We start from the raw sequence: 15048 nt of genomic DNA, 5'->3' as shown, positions 1-15048 counted from the left end.
ACATATTTAAGAGGCATTACATAATGGATTTAAAAGGCATGTCGGTGGCATCAATTTGATTGCTGAAATATTAATTTTTAGAGCAATTTTGGTTTGGAAGAGGTTCCAGCATTTCCATAATTTATGAGCTTGATTTAATATACATCCCTGTAAAATCTAGTAGAATGTAGTGAAGTGAAAAAGTATGAACACAGTTTTCAAACATCTTTCCACAATATCCCACAATATTGACTAATAGGGCTATCTTGCTTAATTCCACTTGAATTCCTTATTCAAGACTTCATAGAAGATACATATGAGACTATTCATTCTTACAGCATAAAGCAAACACAACAGGCAAATATTAGCCTAACCTGTACGACAATAATATCAACCACATCAGATCTGTAAAAATGTTAAACTAAACTATTACAGAACAGGCCTAATATGGAAGTAGCCTCTGGGGGCGTTTCCTTACCCTGATAGGGGGTCGGGGTTGCTCTGGAGGAGGGTCGACGGGGGCGTGCTGAGTCATCCTCACCATCCCCCGTTTGGCGTCCATGACGGCGTCCATGACGTGGGGGGGCCCAGCAGGTGCTCCCACCGGTGGCTCCGCCCTCCCTTCTGGAGCTTTGTCTCTCTCTGGCGTAGGGTCTGAGAAACACACACACACACACTGTCAAAAACACACTAAAACTGGCAGAGAAAAATACACCTCCATGATGAAAAATGTTTTTTTTTTTTTTTTTGTACAAAGGTCATATACCATTCAATTCTGAAATTGAAGTAGTTTCTTGGCTACTAGTATGGTTATTTGTTAAAAATGAATGAAATGCTAACAAATGTGGGGGATTGGTGAAAAATTATATTTTGGTATACATTGGTTTCATCACTAGGTGGAACTGTTGGTCTGTAAGTCCCACTAGCAGTAGGGTATATCGGAGCGTTCTCTTAGACTGGCACTGAGAATGACAGACACTTGGGCTCATTCCACCTCTCTCTAAGCAACTCAGCATCTCCCTTCCTTGGACATAGACCTGAGATGACCATCTCACAAAATGAGCTCGAGTCAAACTCAGCAATTTAATTCTAATTCAAAGTCTGAGTTACTGGGTCACAAATGGACTTGGCCCACATCTTTAGTCTGACAGCAGGATTCTAATAGGACAGAAGTTCCTGGCCTCAGCTCCTTGCATATACTAACAGGATTCTGATGAGCATGCAGAAACATTCCGAGACAACATGGAGGATAAGGGGTGTGTGCATACGCTCTGTATGTCTGGGATTCTAAAACCCAAGAAACAGAATTAAGGTGAATTAAGTGAAATGTCAACATAGATCTCTATTCTTTGTTGTAAATATGTCTCTACATAATCTCAATGCACAATGACATGGAGCACTAGTGGACAAATGCATCACAGACACCACACAAACAAAATGACAAACACAAACATGCTCTGAGACACCGACTCCCGGAAGGACATTATGACCACCATGAACCCCGGCCCAATCACAAACACCACCACCAAAAATGATCAGGTCGCATGATCTGGCAGAATGAACAGTTGAGATCAAATGTAAATCACTGTTACAATTTCAGGTACTCTTTGCAAATCAAATGCAATTTGACTGAAGTAATTTACTGTCATGTACATAGTGCAAATAAAAAGTCCCCATTAGAAGCACATTAAAGTCATGCAGACCCATGCTACATTAACCTCTGGTCGAAGCGATCATGCCGGCAGCAAACAGACATGACATTGTCTTAGCAAGTTATCTGTAGTCAGCAATAAGGTACCCTCAACATAACAAAGAACCTCTCATTTTTATCTACAAGTACCTTATGTAGAATATTAAGCTGGGGGAGTTTGTGTTACTACAGATTGCAAAAATGGAAAAATAGCTGATTTTCTAGGAAGAAACTTGCAGACCAACGGATGTGTTATTTCCACAGCTGAAAAGCACAGCTGCCTTCTTTTCTCTTCTGTTGATAGACAAAAAGCAATCTGTAGCAATTTCTCAACAAATGTGTGGATAAAAGGTCAGTCAAGTGGGAATCATTTTGATCAAAAGACTTCCCTGCGTGTTTGCTGAAGGCCAAGAAGAAGGGAAGCAATGAGAAATAGCGGGAGTTTAATCTTAGGAAGGTAGGGGAGGATCATCAGGATTGACATGCTAGCCCATCAAACCTTTACTTCATACCTTCCACATCACACTGATGCTTTTGCTGTTCTGTGGTGAGAGAGGACAGAAGCAGAGATGCAACAAAGTAATGCAATAAAGCCAACCAGCACAAGGGCCAAGCCTATCAAATCAGCAGATGGGTCTGTCTGGCTATGCCTGCGTCCATGGAACATGAAGAATAATTTTAACTTAATGGATTAGCAACTGCGTAGAACTGCATATGGCTTTATGCTAAGAGTTGGAGGTTGTTTTATGGTTTCCATAGCATGCCGAATGCCCCTGAATCAGCATTGATAAGGCGGTTCTTGGCTTGACCTATCCGCGCATAGCGAAGAGGAACACAGTGCCACTGAGTACAGAGATCACTGAAGCTATGAGCTGCTCTGCAACAAGACATGCTGTTCTAAGCGTTGCTTGAGTTATGAGATGATCAATACTGTGCTGTCTGGCGGATTACGGCCATACGTTCACAGCTACAAACCTGTGAACCTTTATTTACAAGACCCACAAATACCACTTGCTCTTTACAGGTATTTGTTAAGGGTAGTCAGTTAACATTATATTTACTGATGATTTATTCATTCAGTCCAGGCACTTGCTGGAAAATTAAACAGTAAATCAACAATAGTCCATGCAGGCAAATTGTAAGAAATGACGCAGCTTTCACAACTGTACAGGAAATCATTTGGTTGGACTGCAGTACCTACAAAACTCTCAAAGAGATTGCTCATGAGGCCGCATGGGGGGAAAGTCTGCTCTACTTTGTGAAGGAAGAGACAGAAAAAGCACAGTAAAAAGCCTCAGCCCACACTCAACAGAAACAGACACTTGAGGCTGCTCCATAAATCAATTTCAACTGTGTGTTCCCTGCAGCGTTATTACAGTCCGTGTAATCAAAAATTACACTGAGGCTGAGAAGAATACAGAATACTATATGGCTCCAGAGAAAGCCAATACATTTGTAAATGTATAAATGTCCCGTATGTCCCGTATACAATACATTGCTAAAATACAGTTTTAGTAAGCTTTTAAAGATTGGGCCTATGGGTGCTTATTTTTTTTATTAATGTCAAACCTCAGCTTTTCAGTGTAGCTCTCACACAGCACCTATGAGAGGGCCTAAAGCAATGATTCAGCACTCAACACTCCAGTGATCTCCTGAGTTGAGTCAGCAAGGAGACGGACAGAGTGGGCAGGGCAGAAACAGCCGGCACCAAATTCCATGAGGTCCACCGGTTTAACCACATGAGTCCACCAGTGAAACCATATGAAGTCCACTGGTTCAACCATATGAGGTCCACTGGTTTAACCACATGAGGTCCACTTTATATTTCATTCAGCGCCGTCTCCACTGAGTCCCCTACCTCGGTTATGCTGCAGCAGGACAATGGTGGGGTTGACCGCGGTGGTGGAGGGGTAGTTGGAAGGGAAGGGGGGGACAGTCTTGGCGGCTGGTGCAGGGATGGAAGTCTGAGGGTCTGGCGTGGACCAGCGTGGATTCTGATCAATACTCAGGGGTGTCTCGGCCTGAGAGAGAGAGAGAGAGAGAGAGAGAGAGATGGACGGTCCAGGATCTAACCAAAGCTATAAAAGCAGACTTTTCTATGTTAAGGATGAGGTGAAATACTACCCAAACACAGCATTTATCATCCTTACCTTAAATTGTAGAGCATTCAGTTATCTTACAGGACAAATATAACGTGTCAGTCTTGTTTGCTAACAGCTATTTTAAATTCTAGACATCACTCGCAATGAGCCGCTGCTCCTCATCCCAAATGTCCTGACTGTCAGGAATTGGAAGCATTTACAGAAGGATGGAATTGTAGGACAAGAGGGGCGTGTCATACCTTGAGCGGTGCGATGTTGTTCACTTGGGGTGAATCGGTCAACAATCTGTGGATTCCGTCCTCTGCCAAGAGGGTTTCTGAGGCGTCACCGTTCACTTCGCCAAGCCAGCCACCTGTAACCGATCCAACACCACGGATTTAGAGTCCAGTAGAGTATTCAGAACCTTGGCTGGTCCCACAACAAATCAGGGGCCGAACAGGGGCAACAAAAGCACCTTAACTTGGCAAACCACTTGCTTGCTTTCAGAGCTAGAGGCAACTTCATTGAGGGCAGGGATGGAAAAAAACAATTCATTCTCACATTCATTCCCAATCGCCTATCAACTCTCGCCAGGAACCAAACGCTTCCCATAAACCATCCGAGATGGAGAGAAATGCTAATTTTTCTTTGTGAGAAGGGGAGGGGAGAAAAAAAAAAAAGATTCTCTCACAATCTGTGAACTCTGTATCCAGAACAAGGCACCCATTCAGGACCACTGTAAGGGGCGTTTGTTCCAGTGGCCTTTTTCCTCAGGCACAACAACAACTAAAGCATCTCCCCACAGGGCCTGGCCAGTGGCCATTCCAGCTCTAATGTTCCGAGAGCAACAAAACGGGTCCGCAACTCAGGGGGCCCAAAGTTCCACCATGCAGAGTGGGTGTTTTGGGGACAAGGGGGGTCTTTGACAAGCGCATGAAAAATATGAGCATCGCCATGAGTTATGCAGGGAGTTATGCCAGGCAACGCAACAACACTGGAAAACATAGCTGTGGAGAAGTGGTGTTTTTTTATTGTTTGATAGCTAAACACACTCCAAAATGCACTTCACTGGTCTCTGGGTGCATTTTGAAGATTGACACGAGTGTTTAGTGTCTCTCTTTCTTTTTTTTCCTGGTTGGAAAAGACGGAAAGGAAGTTTTATTGCACGCATCCTCCCGATTTCAAATTTACTACCAGAAAGAGCTCTGGGGGCTTGCAAATTCCTCCTCAAAAGCAGATACAAATCTAGTCAGGGACCTCAGACCAGTTACATTTCAGCACCAAACACCCCCTTTATCTCCCTGGCTTCTTTATCTGATTTATAGCTACTGCTCACCAGTAATATACCACACATTCAACACATCTGATATGTCCTCAGTTCTTATATACATTACATACAGTATATATACTGGATATCCTCATAATCTTCATAGTTATTTATAGCTTTGTTTATTTATTCATTATTATCATCATCCGTGTTAGCAATAGCGTGACAACACTATTAGCCTTTCACTGCATTTAATAGGCAAATTGATTATTCGCATGCTCCCCACATAATAAGCACAGCTACTCACTTTTGGCATGGTCCCCAGCTGGTTCTTGGCTGATACAGTCGTCGTCATTGATGTGGACCAGAGTGGCACGGAGCGTGACCGCCCCCTTGCCTTTGCACACACGGGTGGGGTCTAACTCTGCCAGCCCGTCAGACAGACAGACAGACAGACAGACAGACAGACACGTGAGGGAGAAATGTCAACAAACAGCTCAGTTTATGGGCTCGTTATTTACTGTGATGTCTTCTTTTATGCAGCACGTTGTAATTCCTAGAGGCAAGGGGCCAAGTCTGACCTTAGCTTTTTCTTTTTTTCCCTTTTTTTTTTCATTTAACACAGCCATCTGGCACATATCAAAATCAAGAGTTACTATGTAGCAATTCCATGAACACAAGGGCACATTTTGAAATCTTTAAACACAAAAAGGCATCCCATGCAATGACAACTTGTGATGATTCTGTCTTTTCATTTCAATGATAGGACATTCTTCCTTAATCTAAATGAGCTAGATCTTTAGGCGAGAGTAACTAAATGAGCTAGTTCTTTAGAGAGTAACTAAATGAGCTAGTTCTTTAGTGGAGAGTAACTAAATGAGCTAGTTCTTTAGAGAGTAACTAAATGAGCTAGTTCTTTAGTGGAGAGTAACTAAATGAGCTAGTTCTTTAGAGAGTAACTAAATGAGCTAGTTCTTTAGTGGAGAGTAACTAAATGAGCTAGTTCTTTAGTGGAGAGTAACTAAATGAGCTAGTTCTTTAGAGAGTAACTAAATGAGCTAGTTCTTTAGTGGAGAGTAACTAAATGAGCTAGTTGTTTAGAGAGTAACTAAATGAGCTAGTTCTTTAGAGAGTAACTAAATGAGCTAGTTCTTTAGTGGAGAGTAACTAAATGAGCTAGTTCTTTAGTGGAGAGTAACTAAATGAGCTAGTTCTTTAGAGAGTAACTAAATGAGCTAGTTCTTTAGTGGAGAGTAACTAAATGAGCTAGTTCTTTAGAGAGTAACTAAATGAGCTAGTTCTTTAGTGGGAAGGAGAGACTAGAACTGAGGGAGGAGTAAAGGGAAAATAGAAGCAGCAGACCTCACCTGAAGGCATTAACTCTGGGGAACTCTTCATGCTGGACACAGGAGTCACTCGAACTGCAGACACCGCGCGTGGCCTGGAGGTGACCGGACGAGCTGCCAGAGAGGAGACCACACTGAATGTTTATCCAAAGAGCCAGCCAAAAAATGTCAGTCAACTGGGTGTGTAACACACCTCGCCTTGGGAGGGTGAGGCTGCCAGAGCAGGTTCTTAAGGTTCAGGAGTAGCTTTTCTTTACACAGCAACATAGAAAAACTTGTCTGGTTAGATTGACTCAACTACAGTTACAAAAACATTGTCCTCCCTTCTCCCAGCCGAGATAATGGTAGGCTACATGCTTAACATCTCACTAAGAGTGGCACAATAGAGTCAGAATTTGGTGACAGGTGCACTGTGTACTCAACCACTACCACCATCTTTTCAATTATGTATTTTCTTTGGGGGGGAGTTCATTTCTTTGAGTTCCTCTGCTACATTCACCAAAAATTTCAGAACCAAGTGACCATTGTTTGATATTTTTCAATTATTTGAAATATCTGAGGTGGGGGGTGAAGGGGGAGGCATGGGGTTGATGACATTGTTACACTGTCATGTTATGTTTTGTTAAAGCAGCAATTAGGAGTTCTGTTCCAAAACTAGCAGGCTAACTATCTAAAATGCATGCAAAAACCTTGCAAACATCACCAACAGCCCAGTTGGCACTGATAGAAGCTTGCCAACACACTAACAGGTGTTTTTGGCAGTATAGATGACAATGTCATGCTGTGAAAGCTTTTCTTCCATTTTTGCAGGGTATTGCAGCCCAGTACACAGAACTACATAGGGCATATCCTGGATGGCTAGTGGGAAAGATACAGGCGTTTATCTGTCCTAAACATGACCATATGTTATCAAAATGAATTTGAGGATGGTACCAAAACAAGTTGTCTATAAAACCATACCTCAAAAAGTTTTAAATTGTTGCATAGTGTTACTTTAATAAAAACATTAACAAAGGATAGATAATGACCTTTCACAGATCCTACAATGGAATTAAGCGTAACCACAAACCTGCAGTACATATGCCAGGCTTGAAGCTATAAAGCTGGTGTGAGAGTTTGGCTCTATGTTCTCATAACACCACTGCCTTTGCTGCAAATTAAAAAGTAAAGTGAAGAAAGTAAATTAAACCCTCATCTACACAGAGACAGAACGTATGGCCTCTGCTAATGAAAGAGCACTTGAGGGGCACAGCGACAGCAAGCGAAAGGACCTGACATGATGCTGCAGCGCAAACCATCCGCTAACAGCATGCAAATGCATTTTCAGTGGCGTTAAAAGAGCAGCGCATTGTGGTGGGATTGTTAGGGACCCTGACTGCCTGTCTGTGAGACTACAGAAGACACAGCCGACATGGCCAGAGAGCGTAGTGAAAGGACACGAATGACACAGAGAGGACAATGATGGGTGGCATAGAAGACAGATGGTGACAAGGAAGGAAAGGATCTGTGTGCAAAAGGGAGAAAGATAGAGACAGAGCCATGCTGATAGGACAATGATGCCAAAAAAGTCAGAGGACAGTGGAGTCAGTGTCTCCTACTCAGACTCTGTCTTCATCATGACAGCAAGACAATAGAGCAACATCCTTTATGCTGGGTTCCAGATCAGCACCTCATATTTGGAAATGGCGACTATTGTGGTGCTGAATATATCCCATTTTTAGATTGGGATGAGTCAGCTGAATATCCTCTGTGTTTTTTTGTGTGTGTGAGTGAGTGAGTGTGTGTGTGTGTGTGTGTGTGTGTGTGTGTGTGTGTGTGTGTGTGTGTGTGTGTGTGTGTGTGTGTGTGTGTGTGTGTGTGTGTGTGTGTGTGTGTGTGTGTGTGTGTGTGTGTGTGTGTGTCTGTGTGTGTCTGTGTGTGTCTGTGCGTTATACTGTTGCAATTTAAGTTTATTGTCAGCTATAAAAACAATTACATTGAATAGTAGTTCACTAAAGATGCTGTAGAAATGAACAAATGTACAGCAGCAGCACACTTACTGTGTACACCTTCAAACCCCTTAGCGCCCTCTGCAGGAGAGCCCTGGAACAAAGACAGAGGGAAAAGACTGGAATTATGACAGCACTAACAGGAGGTCCTCTGCTAATCCATTATCCATTCAGCTCTGTTATTCTTGGCCACACTTCCACCACAGTGTGATTAAACATGCAGAGCTTGTCCACACACACTCACACAACAAGAGTGAAAAGGCACGGAAGAGGGGATGGAAGAAGGGAGGAGGAGATAGAAACAGAAACGAGTGTAGAGAAATTCAGAAAATAATATATTGGCATAAGGCATTATATGGTCAGTTAGACATGACTTCTAGAAAAACACAATCTTCTGCCAAATGAGGTATTTTAACAACTTTAATGAAGTAGGCTAACAGACATGACAACTCCAGTGTTGAACATTGACCGTAAAATGCACTGAATTTCTGCAATGAGTCCATTTAGGAGTAAGGTTACAGACAATCATTTTAACATGGCAGGCGTGAATGTAGTCATACATAAAAGAGATGATGACCTCCGCATCCCGCTAATGAAGACAGTATCACGTCACTGCTTCTGTTTCACACTGAAACTGGATACAAACCGCCAGCGACTTCTGAGCGGGGGGACGTGCCGAGAAGAAGCAGACCTGAGCCGCAAGGAGCTAACTCCAGCGCTCTAATAGAACACCACTGAGGGATTGTTAAATATTACTTACTTGCTATAAAAGTCTACTGCACTCAATTAAGTGGCACCTTAAACATTCCTGCTTTAAACATTTAAGTGGGCCTGCTCAGGCTAAGCCACCCAGCACAAAAAGACAGACTGATGTACACAAGCTCGGTGTACCAGATGGCTCCTTCAGAGTGAGGAGATGAGAGGGCAATTAAGTGGTTCATCGCTAAGTGAAACTTTCTCAACTTTTTTTTATAGTCACTCTTTGCCTTAAATATGTTATAAATACATACAAAGTATAAATATTTTGATAATATAAGTGACGGGTAAATTCAGCATGCTAGATTAAGAACCTTAAATGTGTTAAACAACAGCACAGCCACAATACCGTGTCATTCAGTTTTTCTAAAGTTGTCATTCAGTACAGGAGGAAAAATATGGGTTAAACTGTACAGAAAGTTCAAATGTGTATCATTGTTAACCTCAGGAATTTGCCTTTGTCCATTTGTTTGTAGGAGATACAAAAATAACACACACCCAAACACACACACACACACACACACACACACACACACACACACACACACACACACACACACACACACACACACACACACACACACAGTACAGTAAGAGAAGCTATGTTTACACGGGGTAAGGTGCTGTGTTCTATAACCAATAGCCTCAGGTTATATTCACCATTTACAGTTTTTCTCGATTGCTAACACACATTTTTTGAAAGCATGCCTCGTTTTCTCCAAACTCTAAACACAAATCCCAAAACCACTCACACAAAATGCAAAACCCTTTATATCTCCTGCAAAATGCAACTTTGCTTTCAAAACAGTGTTATGTCACCTCAAAAGGGTATTTTGTTTTCAAATGACAAACACAGCCCATTATATGAGTAGACATTCTAAGCATCGATTGAACACTGATGTGCTCAATGCAAAACACTACTATGAAATGGGAAAACACCAGTATGAAGGCCTTATCAGGAGCATTATGTTACTGTACGCGTCGCTTACTCCTGTAGTAAAATATAACTGTATAATGTTTTTACTCAAATATAACTAAAATATTTCTTTATTTTTTCCAAAAGTGCTGTAGCCTATACATCACAGCAAACACAACTGAATGTGTAAATGATTTGCACAGAACAAACAATAGGATATAGGCCAGTACAGTCAACAAAAAAAAGAAAGAAAAATGTAAAATAAAAAAGGACAAAAACTACTGCATCCTGTTCTAGCTCAAGACAATATTGACAATGTTGTATCAGAAATAGACCTACACAGTGTTGTGAATGTTGTTGCATTTTGTGTGAGTGGTTTGGGGATTTGTGTTTAGAGTTTTGAGAAAACAAGGCATGCTTCATGTGTGTAAGCAATCGAGAAAAACTGTAACATTGGATTGGATTACAATACAGTACAGTAATGTGTCAGTGCTGATAGGATGCAATCAGTTGTGGAAATGTATATGACTTACTTGCACATAGTCATAGCATAACTGTTTGACTGTCAGAGTTTCTGACAAAGGGCACCCTGTACACCTGCTTTATTCTCAAGGTGTTCCGCCTTAGAACACAATCCACTGTGGCTAGGCTCACTGTATTGATGTTTAGGAATATGTCCTGGTCATCAATGGTTGCACTTTGTATTTGTTTACGTAATTTTACAGATACAGTACAATGGAAAATACAAGAATACTATGCTCCTGATAAGGCATTCAAACTAGTGTTTTCCTGTCATAGTAGTGTTTCTTACCTATTCCCTCTTCTGAATGTCCAGAGAATGGATGCAACTGAGAAGCGGCTTATATTTGGTTGAACCCTCTGGCCAGCCTCCTGCATGGTCAAACCATGGTTGACCACATGGTTGACCACAGTGGCCCGAATCTCATCAGAGATAATGGCTCTCCTTCTTGCTCTTTCTCTTCATCATCTTCCTCCTCCTCCTCCTCCTCCTACTCTCATTCCTCTGCATTTCTGATCACCTCTCACTTCAATGTTGCCATCAATTGTTCTCCAAACCAGGAGCTAACCTGTGGCCATCATATTGCTAAAGCTTTGATTCCAAATTGCAGAACAGCCTTGGAAATGGAAGTTTGCCAATTGAATAGCAGTGTGTTCTGTCTGAACACAAGGAGGTTTTGGCATTGATGAAGTGTGAAAAGTAGAGAGGATGGTGTTTAGTGTTTTGAAGAAAGTTTGGTTAACAATTGAAATCTGTGTCTAAAGCAGATAATTGTGTGTTGTGTTTTGAAGAAAGTGCGGTTAACAATTGAAATCTGTGTCTAAAGCAGATAATTGTGCTTATAGTTTAGCAGAATTGGTTTAGGGAGTTGGCACATGAGTTACAGGTTGTGGTCATTGTGCCATAAGTTCCAGTTTTTGAATGTAATCAATCGAGAAAAACTGTAAACAAATACAAGAACAGAAATGAGCCGTTTCTGCGATATCCCTCTGGAATTACTTGTAACAGGGATACTGTATGTACTTGACACAGGAGATAGGTAGCATATTTCCCTATATCTATATATGCCAATGTGTGTGTAAAGGAAAGGTAAAGGTAAAGGAATGGTATTTAGCACACTTTTATCCGTGTGTGTGTGTGTGTGTGTGTGTGTGTGTGTGTGTGTGTGTGTGTGTGTGTGTGTGTGTGTGGGTGTGTGTGTGTGTGTGTGTGTGTGTGTGTGTATCCTGAGCGTGTGCCCTGTAGATCCCACACATGAACCAGCACTCCCTAGTCAGGTTCCCATGTATCTGCATCATGTGACTTGACTAAGATTACCTTATGGAGCTAAGATGAGGGGCACACTGTAAAACAGCCTTAGGGAAAGGCTTAGTGGCTAAGTGTATCCCTTAGCTTGTATGCTACAATAACTAAAAGACTGTGTATTTGTGCACACGTTTGTTTGTACTGTTCTTATTTTGTGAAAAAACAAATAAACTAAGTCTGGTTTCTACCACAGTTGTCAACATCTTTAACATCTACTGTTAACACCTTGAGCTCAGCTGCTTTAGAAAGCAACTATGACTGATAGCGAGTAGATAGGAAATACTTACGACATTCTAGAATGGTGTATGATTCTTTTGGAGTTATTTTCAGCAGCTGGTATAAATACTGTATGGGGACTGTTCCACACAGATGCCCATATTTGTCAAATTCATTCTCTTCCGTTCCCCTCTAACCTGAATCCCCACGCTGGGAAAGAAAAGGGGCTGGGTGATGTGGAGTATTAAGTAATTGAGTTTGATGCACACCAGAGCACTAAACTGAGTGGTAGCATAGGAACTACGAGAGACAGCACACGTATGCGTGTTTGTGTGTGTGTGTGTGTGTGTGTGTGTGTGAGCGTGTGAATGCATGCATGCGTGCATGTGCGTGTGTGTGTGTGTGTGTGTGTGTGTGTGTGTGTGTGTGTGTGTGTGCCTGTACGCGAGACCGAAAGAGGGGGGGGGGGGGGGGGGGCAGATAAAAAGAGAGAGGGGGAGAAATAAGGAGAGAGAAAGAGAGGGACACAGAGGGAGACAGAATGAAAGAGAGAGAGGGAGAAACATCTGCTAATCCGTACCGCATCACTGAAGCTTGCCAGCTAAGGCACAAGGAGCTCTTCAGGAGAGAAGGGAGTGCTGCACATTCCCACTTAGCACATCACAACGCAAGCTCAACACACAAGACACAACACAAGCACAACACACAACACAAGCACAACACACAACACAAGCACAACACACAAGACACAACACAAGCACAACACACAACACACAACACAAGCACAACACACAACACAAGCTCAACACACAAGACACAACACAAGCACAACACACAACACAAGCACAACACACAACACAAGCTCAACACACAAGACACAACACAAGCTCAACACACAAGACACAACACAAGCACAACACACAACACAAGCACAACACACAACACAAGCACAACACACAAGACACAACACAAGCACAACACACAACACAAGCACAACACACAACACAAGCACAACACACAAGACACAACACAAGCACAACACACAACACAAGCACAACACACAACACAAGCACAACACACAAGACACAACACAAGCTCAACACACAAGACACAACACAAGCACAACACACAACACAAGCACAACACACAACACAAGCACAACACACAAGACACAACACAAGCACAACACACAACACAAGCACAACACACAACACACAAGCACAACACAAGGAACGGCTCTACTGCACACTGGTAAAAGGGAAAGTTACCTAAAACAGACTAGGGTTGTTAGGATCATTTATGGTAAATGATCAATGATCTACTTCCCTTTCATTACTAATACTGTGTTTTGCATTGTACAGTCTAGGGTTAGGTCACATGTGTACATAGATCATCATAACCAGAATAGAATATTGATATAATAAATAGCATCCATAGTATACACAGCATGTGTGACACTTACGTAATTTGCCACTCATACCGTACATGCAACCTTTCATTGATTACTCGTGTATGCACTATTCATTTTCATTTAGTCCTACGTTTCATTTTGGGGTCTATAATGAGACTGGATAAACCAAACAATCATTCAATATCACATTTCCTGGGGAGAGCGCTTCCTCCTGTCTTAGTCCATTCGTCCATCAAGCTCTCCAAATAAACATCTCTTGTGCCCTTCCCCACATGTCCTTGACAAAGAACATGACAGCCACTCCAGGACGTTTCTGTTTTTGAACCCGACGTTAAGACGACTATTTACACATTCCTGACTGTCTCTGAATTTGCATGATACCCTACCACATGGGATCAAGACATGTGTCACCGTGATGAAAGCTTCCTTGAGGACCAGAGACGAGTTAAGATTATGAGAGCGCATTCCTGAAATAGCCATGTCATTACACAATGGACCTACTCTTCAACTGTGCTGTAAGTAAAATGATGAAGTAAACCACTATGTATTTCCTGTTATCTCCCTTGGCACTAAACAAAACAGATTCTCCACTTGACCTTTCCATACAAGGGGTCGCACTCTGGAAAAAGAACCCAAAGGGTCACACACTCGCTTTTTTTGCATGTGCTCTGGCGTGGGCCACATGTTCTTTATAGAACGAGTCGTGTTCTCAAGCGCAGTTCATGTAAAGAACAATGCTTGTGTGAGAGGCTGATTGACATGTTTAAATAGGGTGGCTGCCAGCTAGGACTTGTTGGCTCCTCGTATAAAGTGACAGAGGGGGTGAAGTGTCACCTCACCGGGGACCTTTCACTCAATAGAAGTCTGATGACAGCGCCATGGAGATGGAACAGACTATCAAGCAATTCGGAGGTGAGGGGTCAATCTTATTACAGGTGATAAATCATACTCTTAGTTGCCTTTCAAAGTCACTTAACATGCAGTAGGGTAGGTCTTTAGAATGAAGGAGCATGTTGTAAGGGGAGTGGACCCAGTGCTAATCTGTGTCTGGGTAGTCAGTCCCAAGTAAACATTAACCCCTGACAAAGTGTTATCAAATCAACCTGCCAAAGCTCAGCACCTAACATGACATGTTCAGTACATTTCAACAAAAGTATTCCTGTGGCTAAGGAAGGTATTAAAATTTCAGTTTCCAGTTAATTTCCAATTGCCTGATTAGAGCATTACTCCTGTAATTCCTGTACAGTACAAACAGCTATGGTCCTGGTTTCAGATCCAAAAGAGTAAATAACGTATAAAACTACATATCTTCACTTCACTGGTGGTTGGTTTAAAAAAGATTATGTTTGCTAACAGAACTGTTAACAGAAATTAAAAAGGGACAAGTGGCTGGATCTATTTCCACTTCCCAAGTTCAGTTTCAGTGTTAGTGAAACTAACTCATCTGTCTGTTTAGATAAGCAGAGAGTTCTCTCAGATTCCTGATGAGTAGGATCACTCAGGTCATTAGCTCATTAGGCCCCCAGGCAGCTGCCTAGCAACCAGGCTTCCTGTCACGGCCATTGACGAGGCC

At 42.2% G+C, this 15048-nt stretch overlaps 1 protein-coding gene across 1 annotated transcript in view; it reads right to left on the bottom strand.

Moving 5' to 3' along the window:
- The window catches only part of LOC105890924 (sorbin and SH3 domain-containing protein 1), a 58162-nt gene that overhangs the window by 34586 nt on the left and 8528 nt on the right, over positions 1 to 15048 (bottom strand). Inside the window, exons 2-8 of the mRNA XM_042709484.1 lie at positions 8403 to 8445; positions 6385 to 6477; positions 5325 to 5441; positions 4011 to 4123; positions 3528 to 3690; positions 2182 to 2211; positions 458 to 633 (exon numbers count right to left, since the gene is read on the bottom strand). Of these exons, the coding sequence (XP_042565418.1) occupies positions 458 to 633; positions 2182 to 2211; positions 3528 to 3690; positions 4011 to 4123; positions 5325 to 5441; positions 6385 to 6477; positions 8403 to 8445 (735 nt within the window). The remainder of the gene's footprint in view (positions 1 to 457; positions 634 to 2181; positions 2212 to 3527; positions 3691 to 4010; positions 4124 to 5324; positions 5442 to 6384; positions 6478 to 8402; positions 8446 to 15048) is intronic.

This window comes from Clupea harengus, chromosome 13 (assembly GCF_900700415.2).
Source record: "Clupea harengus chromosome 13, Ch_v2.0.2, whole genome shotgun sequence".
Classification (NCBI taxonomy): Eukaryota; Metazoa; Chordata; class Actinopteri; order Clupeiformes; family Clupeidae; genus Clupea; species Clupea harengus.
Note: the sequence above shows the minus strand (reverse complement) of the source record. Positions and strands in the feature narration are given on the sequence as shown.